Consider the following 11,049-nt stretch of genomic DNA (forward strand, 5'->3'; position numbering starts at 1 on the left):
TTTAGATTTCTTATTCTGATGAACAAGTATGAATGGACATTTTTAAGTTGTAAAAAAAATATCAAATTCATTGGCTGGGGTGGAGTTAATATAAATTATAAAAATATTTAAAAAGTAACCTATTTAAGAGGCATAATAAAAGTTAATAAACTCATTGTTAATTTGTGAATGAAATAACTCATTAATCAACCTCTACTTCTAAATGCGTTGATTATAAGGTGAAAGATTTGTCACAGGACTATATATTATTGGATAGCTTATATAATTTTGTTTCAAAAATAAAAGTCTCATGCTCTCTTGATCCAAGCCAAAGTCCATGCCATGGTGGCTCCTTCTAGATTAATCAAATATAATAACACTAGAGAGCATTATCCAATCCAAAGCCATTCAAAGAGCCATTACCAAATAAGTTGAATTTGTATTTCTATTCCCTCACATAATAATCCCTCTCTTTCATTCAGAGCTCAGCAAAAACACTAATCCAATCCATATCTTGTTTGTTTATATGCATCTTTTGTTCCATCACACACACAGACAACAACAATCATAAGCACCAGCTTCCGTTACATGATTCTGCTTCATCTTTTAGAGACAACAAAAATCATTAACACCCCGAATTATCATCATCACTAATCATGATTAGAAACATCTAATCCTTTGCTTAGAGTGTTAGCAAAGAAATTAACCCACCCCCACCACATGACCACTCTCACACTCAAAAAACCACACCGCCACAGTTTCAACCACAGTCATGGCCTTCACTCCCTCCTCCTCATCCTCCTCCTCCTCATGCTCCCTCCGCCGCCGGCCACCGCACAGCTACCAAACGTACTCTCCCCACCACCAACAGACAAGCTCTCCGGACTCAAGTTCGACAAGTCCATGGCCATCGTCCTCGTGATCCTCGTGGTCGTGTTCTTCATGCTGGGCTTCCTCTCCATCTACACGCGCCAGTGCACGGAGCGTGGGATAAGAGGGAGGTTCGACCTCGCCTTCCCCATCGGCGGCAGCAACTGGCGCCACCGCGGACTCGACCCGGAGATCATCGATTCCTTCCCCACCTTCGTCTACTCCGCCGTGAAGGGACTCAAAATCGGAAGGGCGACGCTGGAATGCGCCGTGTGCTTGAACGAGTTTCGCGACCATGAAACGCTGCGTTTGATTCCGAAGTGCAGTCATGTCTTCCACGCCGAATGCGTCGACGCTTGGCTGGTGAACCAGTCTACCTGCCCCGTTTGCAGAGCAAACCTTCTTCAGGGAGACGCTGCTACTACCTTCGTGGCGGTTCAGATTCCAGATCCGGAAGGTCACGGGTCAACAACACCAGTACCCGGTTCAGGTGACCCGTCACCCAATAGAGTTGATAACAGTAGTAATAATCAATCGCCTAAGGTGGGTAGTGATTTGGTTAATCAGAACCGTCCGGTTCGGTCGAGGTCAACCGGGTTTAGGAGCTGGTTTCCGCGGTCGCATTCCACAGGTCACTCGTTGGGTGAGGATTGGGAGCGGTTCACACTGAGGTTACCAGAGGAGGTGCGGAACCGGTTGGTTAATTCCACGCTGAACCGGACCACTAGTTGTGGCGCCACGTTTATGCGGGTGAGCAGTGGGAGGAGCGGTTATAGGGCGAGGAGTGTCGGTAGGAGCCCGATTGGTGGGAGCAATGAGCGGTCAGACCGACGATTCTTTTGGACTCCACCGTTTGTGAGCCGAGCGGGTTCAACCAGGTCGCCGAAGCCTAATAAGGCAATGGATGATATGGGGGAACGATCTTCAGATCGTCTATTCACTGGTGGTGAGGGTTAATTGATTAGGTTGCTAAAAAATTAATGCTTTTACACCACGCTTCTTGTTCATAGAAATAGAATTACATTTTTTATTTATTTATGTATTTTACTATATTTATTTCTATGGGCATGGAATTTGGATTTTTTTAAAGGGTTCTGGAAGAGAGATATAGTAATGTTGTAGAGATGAACAGATAAAAAAAACTGTGAAACGTTTACTTTGTTTTTTATTTATTTTAGGCTAAAATGCACTTTTGGCCCTTGATGTTTCAAGTTTGTGCAAATTCTGCCCCTACTCTATTTTTGTCGATGTTTCTACCCCTCATGTTTTCAAACAGTGCATCGTCTACCCCTCATGTTTTCAAACAGTGCATCGTCTACCCCTCCGTCAGGGGTAGACGGTGCACTGTTTGAAAACATGAGGGGTAGAAACATCGACAAAAATAGATAGGGGCAGAATTTGCACAAACTTGAAACATCAGGGGCCAAAAATGCTTTTTAGCCTTTATTTTATTGTATGCTTCTTGACATTTCACATTTGTCTTTTGTTTTAGGCAACTTTGTTCCTGCTATGCTTTCATCCGTTTGGAATAAACTTTAAGAATAAATAGTAGTTCATTCATAAATTTCACTCATACTAAAATTGATAATTGAGATAGACAAAGAAAAAGAGTGATAGAATTATTATTATTATGTAAGATGAAAAAATTAAGGTAAAATAAGATCAAAGATAAAATATGTAAATCAATCATTACTTCAATCACAATTTATGAGTTATTGATGTTCCTTCAGTTGAGCTAGAGACCCTTTTGCTCTGTGATTATATAATTTTGTAGTTTTGTTGTGTAATCTTCCGATGCAGAAAGAAAACTCTTGAATACTAAAATAATTTCTTAAAAAAGATAACGACTTTTATTTAAGGCAGATATTTAATTCATTTTTGTCGGTCAACATTTGTTTTAAAAGCTAACAAATGGCGGCTTTTGGCATGTTGGAGTGTTGATGAGATCAACCGGCCGTTCCTAGTTAGCTTCGCCCGTTTATATTTGACTAAATATAAATTATTTCATTCATGAATCTATATTCTTTTCTGTACCAAAAAAATGAATCTATATTCTTTTGTTTCAGTATAAAAAAAAATATTCTTTTGTTTGCCTTTTGCTGATCTTTAGATCACTCGTCAATTATTAGATTTATGCTTGACATGATCACAATGTGAAATTATTTTTAATTTGATACGGCCTTCAAGGCCCCAATTGCTTTATCAAATTATTTTGAAGAAATTTAGAATACTTAAATTGCAAGTAGTGTATAATAAATGATACGTGTGCCCTACACGATGTTACTCAGAGTTAACCAAGTTATAGTCATTTTCAAAAAAAACAAGGCATGATCTTAAAAAAGGACATGTGAATATAATTTTTCAGCGTAGTTCATAGTGCTTTTTAATGACTTGATCAAGCCATCCAAAGCGTGGAGGGCTTGTGCAAGATCATACTTTAGTGGTGATATTTGATATTTTACTCATCAATCCTCATTCATAAATCACTTAACAGTAACGATATCTTCCATATATCTCATTTTTATCTCTATTTTTTCCTTTTTATCACATCTTACTTTCATCTCTTCCTATCTCACTTTATGTGTCTACATATCTAATGTGTCTACATATCTAATAATATATAGTTTGAGACTCATTAAAAGCTTAGGTGTCAATGGGGAAAACTTACATGCAGTTGCTTATGTGTTGTTTGTACTGTTTTTCAATTAAAATGTGACATTTGGATTTTCTTTTCCACATAAGATATTAATAACACCCATCCACCTTAGAATTTATAACATCCATAACCTCTGTTTCGTTTTCCGTCGGATGAACTTCACAAATTACCATTTTTCTATGTGGGTGCTTATGTTGTTGTCCATCTAAATCCCCACTTTTCCCATACACCAAAATAATTAGGGAAGCTTGAAACTGATGGAATCATTACAAGACATTTTTCTTTCAAAACTAAGGATGAAGTCATGAAGATGATTCCAGGAGGAAATGACTTTGATTCCCTGTTATGAGATTTAAAAATTAGCCACAATAATAAGTCCTAACAACAATTTTAGCAACCCTAGATCTGAATCACAACAAAATTGAAATGCTCCACCACCAATCATAGGAAGAATACATGAACAATTTCATGCCCAACAAAAATTGGGTAATGAAGATGATGAAGACAAAAACCAGAACGCCGCCGCCGCTGGGAAAGACAACAATCACGGCAGTCCCCCCCATGATTTTCAACCACCACCATCAGGCTCAAGCCAGCATGAGCAGGTGCGCTTCTCTGGAACTATTCTGTTCGACTTCGACGGCGGTTCCTCCGATGGGTGGCCTAAGCAGCCGCGTCGGACATGGAAATTGAGATAGAGAAAGTGGGTGGGGGTTATCGTCGTTCACAAAGTGGGTGTGTGGGTTTTATTAATATCTTACGTGGAAAAGAAAATCCAAATGTCACATTTTAATTGCAAAACAGTACAAACAGCACATAAGCAACTGTATGTAAGTTTTTCCCGGTGTCAATAATCTACAGCTTCCACAATTGTAGGGACATGTGTCAAGCTAATAAAACTCATGAAATAATATATAGTTAAGCTTCACAATATTTACCTAATAAACCTATATACTATTTGAAATTCAAAATATAGAAGGAAAGAAAAAACAAACGTAACAAACATATACTTCAGTGGTCAAAAGTTTTGATTTTTAAATAAAAAATCTGATAATATAATATGAGATTATAATTTCTTTTATTGCAATATTCTAGAATATATACTAACCTGAAAACAAAAACGTGAAACATCTTCTCATCTTGATTTTAGTGGATTTCAATAACTAACTCTTGAATCTGGATTAGTTTAGATTTAGTCAAGTAGAAGTATTTGAGGTTAACAATGCACCTGGTCTTATATTCATTCATCTTTAACTCATAACAAAGGAGGGAAATTTAAAATACAAAATTTAAAATAATTTAAAAATAAAAACATCATTATAAAAAAACTATTATCACACATTTCAGAATTCACGTTCCCCATCTCAAAAATTCTCACACAACTCTCTATACTTCCCCCTCCTTCCTCTCAACCATGACAGACCACATATCAGATGTTTGTCTTTCAAAAGCAACAAGTTCCTTCGCTCCAAGGATATTACGTATGTGGACTCTGTCTTCCTTTGACAATCCATCAGACATAGGTACTATTGACATGGTATTGATGGATCATCAGGTATATTTACAAATTTTACAATTTTTTTCTTGGTAAATTTTCAAATATTTCTGCATATATTTTTTTTAATCATTTTTTACAGAGCTCGAAAGTACAAGCATCAATAAAAGGCTCGGCTGTCATTGAGATCTTTAATGGCAAACTCATGGAAGGTGAGGTATACCAGTTTAGTGGTTTAGCTGTTTCGGGTAATATCGAAAAGTACAGATCAACACGTCACTCATGTCGTCTGAATTTCCAAGAAAAAACTACAGCTGTCATAATTAAGGAAAAAAACATCCCGATGTTTGGATTCTCATTCATTCCATATTCTGAATTGATCAACCTAAGTATTGAGACATCTTTTCTGGTTGGTGAGTGCATCTTTTCTATTTGATATTTTCATCTGTTTGATTTTTTAATATTTATTTTTTAAATTGAAAACACTATTTTAAAATTTATAAAAATTAACAAGATTTTATCTGGAAAAAAATTGACTCTTTCATTTACGGAAATTTAATATTTTTTCATTTATATCATTAGTTTTCCAAAATATGAATTTAAAATTAACAAAAAATTAGAAAAAAATCTGACGCCTTTTAGAAAAATAGACATACAGTAAAAAAAACTCTTTTATTTGCTATTTTCTTCTGTTTCTATATTTAGATATTTACTTATCTTTTTAAATGAAAACTATTTTTAAATTAAAAAAAATTATTTGAAAAAAGAATCAACTCCTTCTTTTACGGTAATTTAATATTATTTGATTTACATACCCAATTTTTCAAAATTTGAATTAAAAAAATCTCTTTTTATAAAAAAAATGTATCAAGAGTCAAAAGTAGAAAAGGGTTAAGAATCCTAATACTGGATGATGAAGGAGAAATTACCAATTCAACAACAAATGTTGTCTACAGGGAGGTCTTTGAAAATATTTGAGGTTTGTTATTTATCTAATACTTTTAGTCAATTGAAATTACTTTGTAATTTCAATATATCATATAATATGTTGTAATTTCTATTTGGTACTTGAATGATGAGATTTCAATTCAATTGTGTGATTCCTTTTATTTTTGTTGTTTAATATTATGATTGAAGGTTGCAAGAGATATTGTGTGACAAAATACCCATGGAGTCTTTCAGCCCGACAGATAACTGTGTTGGTAATAATAGTTTTACTTAAAAGCTGTTAAATGATTTCTACTACTGATTCTCATAATTTATTTGAAGAACATCTTGCATTCATCTTATTTTGTAATAGTCATATTAGTCACTACTGTTCCTATGATGCTTAAGCTATTACGTGCTAGGAATAAAATTGTCTATCACTACATACATGAAATTTCAAGCAACTTAAATATGCACTAATCTGTCATGTGACTACAAATATGTTATTCTTGAATAAATAACTTTAGTCCTAACCAGTTAGTGATGTAATTTTTATGGTGTCTCATTCTTTGCTGGTGGAGACTTATGAAAAAGAAAAAATGTCACTTCATCGAAAAAAAATCAAACACATTTTTACATTGCTATTATTTATTTTATAATGAATTTTCCAGTTCAAATGGTTTTCACATTTTAAGGATCTTTCCGAATCTATTTGTTATGTAATTTGGTTCATTGTACCTCTAATTAAAATACTATTTCATACGTGAGTTATTTCAGATTTCTACGTTACGTCAATTTGGGTGAAATTTATCTTATATTTTATTACTTTATTTTTAACTCATGGTGATCAACGAATGCAAGATTATACCTATGAATATAATACATACATGATTCTGTGTATGATAGTGTCTTTTCTAAAACCAAAGTAAAAATTAAACATAACCAAAACATACCCGAATGTAACTCGACTCAGTTAAAATAAAAAGACCATATAAAAACATTATTTATTGCTCTTAACTTCATTTTTATTTCTTTTTTCCATATTATTTCATTCGTGCGACGCACGGGTTCAGATACTAGTTTTAAATGTTCACCAAACATTTCCATATGCTCATTTTCCCCATGACATCCTTCAGATGCTTCATGGACTGAACACACTAATGAGATTATACAAAACAAAACTTGAGAACGAGCCCAAATGTTAAGCATCAGAGACTACCCACCCAAACCCAATATACATTTTTTTCCATTGGGTGGGGTGTAGTGTGAATGAAGACACTGTCCATCAGACACACTCAGTCTTCCTGCCATGGAGCATCTTTTTTACATCACAGGTCGCTTCACATGGAGCGACTTCTACCCATCAAACAGTGGGAAGCGAGGAAAAGCCCTAATCACAAACACACTCACTCAGCTTTCTCTATTTGATGGTGAAAAAAGCCTAATATCCAACATCTGCCTCTCCATTCTCAATCGTTCACCTCAGTCTGGTAACAGAATAGGTTGTTTTAGCTGGAAGGTGAGGCCTTGAACTTCAGAATTGCAGAAGGCACATGTTAGAATTTTCTTTGGGGGTCTTTTATTATACGCTTTTCCTTCTAATTTTTTGCTTCCTCTGGTTAATTAACACAGGAACTGAGGAATCAGAAAGCTATTTGGGGGAGCAGAGGAAACAAAGGAGAGCCCTGTCCTGATATAGGTACTAAGCTAAATTTTGGTTGCTAAGTTTGTAAGATGCATTTTTTTGTACTTTTGATTGTTATTTTTTGGGTGCTAATTTAATTTGAGTTAGTTGTTCAACTAAATTGAGCTGCCAGTTGCAAATTGGAAATACTTTTTGTTTTGCACATTAATTTATTATCATACTGTATTATTACTGAATATTTATGGCCTATAGGCTATAGCATTGTATAAGAGGAGTATGAGCTATATGATACAATTCTTGTACATGTTTATTTCCCCCTTCCCCATTCATTTTTTTAACTTGTTCTTTCTCTGGTTGCACTGCAACTTCTCTTTCTCTTTCTATCTCAGTATAGAATGAGGACTGGTTCTGTTGCTTTCTTTTCGTTTCATGTTTTTTAATAGGAGTTTAAATAAATAATAACAATGAGGAGTGTGAAAATAATTAAGATTTTAAACTTTAAAGTGTTAATACAAGGTGCTTCTTGTGCTTATAAAAACAATGTCTCTTGACTTAACTCACTCACTTGTAGGCATGTTTTATTTTTGAATTTAAATGTATCAATTATTACTGTGTTGTTTGTTCTATTTTATGAAGGTATTGCATAAAATGGCTGAGGAATCTGTTATTCATCCTGGACCGGTGAATTCTTCATTGCTGCATAAGCAAAACTTACATGTTTCGGAACACGTTTGGAATGGCACAAATAGAATGCTAAGGGCGAGACGAGCTCGTGATTCGCGGGTGGATAAATTGATAAGTAGTGTGCCTGACGAAATTGTACCACACCTCAAAGAAGCTGGACTTTATGAGGTAGCTTGCGTTAAGGATGTTAGCCCCCATCATGAGTTATTAACTGCTCTTGTGGAGCGTTGGAGGCCTGAGACCCACACTTTCCACATGCCGGTGGGTGAGTGCACAATCACCTTACAAGATGTTGCACTGCATCTTGGTTTGAGGGTCGACGGTCAAGCTGTCACCGGGGTGACGATGTCTGATGATTGGAAGCCTATTGTGACGGAGTTACTGGGAAAGACTCCGGAGGATTCTGATATGAGAGGAGGTCGACTGAAGATGTCCTGGCTGAATGAACAATTTGCTAATGTGGAGGATCATGTTAATGACCAATTGTCTTTGGCACGCTATGCTCGTGCGTACATGCTACGGTTGTTCGGAGGTGTCATGTTCCCTGACAGCTCAGGTTCTCATGTGCCGTTGAGATTTTTGCCATTGTTACGGAACTTTCGAGAAACTCGAACTTACAGTTGGGGGTCAGCAGTGCTTGCCCAATTGTACCAATCTTTGTGCAAGGCAACAGATGTCAACCGCAGGGAACTTACTGGCTGTAACTTGCTGATCCAATTGTGGGCTTGGGATCGAATTCGTGGAATTGGTCCGCAGGAGGTTCCTGATTTTGTTCCGGGTCGTCCTCTTGGAGCAAGGTATGAACATATTTACAATAATAAATTTCAACAATTTGTGTCATTGACACGAATGTAATAGTTACACCATGAACAGGTGGAAGAAAGAGACCAAGTGGGATAAGTATCCACTTGCATGGTACCGCCAAAAACTAGATACTATTGGCATTGAGGATGTAAGTTAATGTCATTAAACTTTTATTAAGATGGTTGATTTTTGAAGAGTATCACTGGTATATAGTTTGTTGTATTTGTGTGTAGTTCGTGTGGGATCCCTACCCAGAGCATGTTCTCGGTGTCCTCTCCCACCAATGTCTGCAGGACCGAGCATTGTGGAGAGCGGTGGTGCCAATGATCTGCTTCCAGATCAATGAGTATCATCAACCAGATCGAGTCTTGAGGCAATTTGGGCAGGAGCAGCATGTACCTGATCCACCTCTACAAGATGATCGTCTACACGATATTTCGTTGAGGGGAAAGGTTGACAAGGATTGGGGACACCAGATGCGCAAATATATAGGTTTATGGAATGACAGACACGCACATGTGTACCCGAATCAACCTGTGTTTCAAAGGCAATCTGGGCCTAACGATCAGTATATGATGTGGTACCACCAGCACACACGTCGTTGGATGACGCATCAAGTTGCAGCGAATGAGATAATGGTGATGTGATTTTAATTAACGTTAAGTTTTTTTTGTTTGTTGAATTTATTTTATGTTAACCCAAATGTATTTGTTATTGTAGGCTGAAAAACTCCATCATGTATGGTACATGCTATCTCGTGAAGGGCGTCACAAATACTCACTTGACCTCGTGCAACAGGAGATCAGCCGCTGCCTTGCCATCACCGGGGAGGTTGACCGGATTCTAGTACCCTCACATGATGCTCCACCTCCGGCTATGGAGTTGCCAGAGGCAACAAATGATGATTTGCCAGAGGTTGGTAGAAAAGAAGGACAGGGTATTCAGCGTCATCGGGATACCTTCACTGCTGAAGTCCATACTATTCCGCCAGTTGGAGTGCCGCCACTGGGTCAGTACTATGTGCCTCCCGAACACCCTGGTGCTGAATATATGTCGTATCGCATTTCCCGTAAAAGAAGGTTACGTCACCTTATATGATTGACTTGCAATAATTAAAAGTGTCACAACATTGTTTGAACGTCCAATACACCTAACGGAATGTTCAAAACTGATGATTAACAATCTCATTAACTCTGTAGCCTTTTGTGGCCACTATGTAAAAGGATCCTGGTGAATGCGGCAACATGTACTCCAACCATCTTGAGAGTTCTTCATGTCTAACAAGATAACTCTAGAAGTCTCCTAAAATGAGACACCTCATGTTGCACAGAATCTCCTCACATGAGGTGACTTCTTTGCATTTTGTCGTGTCTAATAGACAACTCTAAAAGTCTCATAAAGTGAGGTGCCTCATGTTGCACATAAGTCTCCTTACATGAGGTGTCTTTTTTGCATTTTATGGTGTGAGGGCCATTCATATTTGAGGGGAAACACTTTCTATGAGAATGTGAAATGTCTCATGGATTTCTTTTTCTTTATTGACTATTGTAAACAGAATGATTTCAACCTTTTTCTGATTCTTTTAATTTAAAAAAAAAAAGTTGTTGCGAACATTATAAACTCATCAGTACCTTAAAAATAGAAAGAACAGCTGGCCTTTCTCGTCTTATAGTCTCCCAATTCAGATATGTTGGAATCTTCATACTACTTACCACCTTATTCTGATAAGCGATCGAATTATCAGAGTTTCAAGTTAAGTTATAACTTTCAGCACTTTTGTTGATGTTGTTGATTTGTAAGGAGTTACAACTGTCACTTTCAAACTAGACTTCTATATCTCTAGTTGTTTTAAACTTGAACTATAGTTTGGTCTATAGCTTATAGAACCAAGTGTTAAGATTGCACCACTGATTCTAAACATGTGTTGGCCCAATATTTTGACCCAAGAAAGAAAAACGCATTCAGCCCAAAATACTCAGAGTAGTCGAA

General features: G+C 36.7%; 2 protein-coding genes across 3 annotated transcripts; both read left to right on the forward strand.

Annotated features, from left to right (window-relative positions):
• Window positions 1–336: 336 nt before the first annotated feature.
• On the forward strand, window positions 337–2,005 carry LOC130718395 (RING-H2 finger protein ATL11-like). Its single transcript, XM_057568979.1, has one exon. It carries the CDS (start codon window positions 700–702, stop codon window positions 1,804–1,806), a length of 1,107 nt encoding a protein of 368 aa, XP_057424962.1. The 5' UTR covers window positions 337–699; the 3' UTR covers window positions 1,807–2,005.
• Window positions 2,006–7,121: 5,116 nt separating this feature from the next.
• On the forward strand, window positions 7,122–10,671 carry LOC130718402 (serine/threonine-protein phosphatase 7 long form homolog). 2 transcript variants are annotated; one of them, XM_057568995.1, is made up of 6 exons: window positions 7,122–7,446; window positions 7,560–7,626; window positions 8,209–9,053; window positions 9,130–9,208; window positions 9,294–9,698; window positions 9,781–10,671. In XM_057568995.1, exons 3-6 carry the CDS (start codon window positions 8,221–8,223, stop codon window positions 10,156–10,158), a joined length of 1,695 nt encoding a protein of 564 aa, XP_057424978.1. In that variant the 5' UTR covers window positions 7,122–7,446; window positions 7,560–7,626; window positions 8,209–8,220; the 3' UTR covers window positions 10,159–10,671. The 2 variants fall into 2 exon arrangements, with proteins under 2 accessions (XP_057424978.1, XP_057424971.1); XM_057568988.1 differs by having other exon boundaries at window positions 7,560–9,053.
• Window positions 10,672–11,049: the final 378 nt, after the last annotated feature.

Source organism: Lotus japonicus, chromosome 1 (genome assembly GCF_012489685.1).
Source record: "Lotus japonicus ecotype B-129 chromosome 1, LjGifu_v1.2".
Classification (NCBI taxonomy): domain Eukaryota; kingdom Viridiplantae; phylum Streptophyta; class Magnoliopsida; order Fabales; family Fabaceae; genus Lotus; species Lotus japonicus.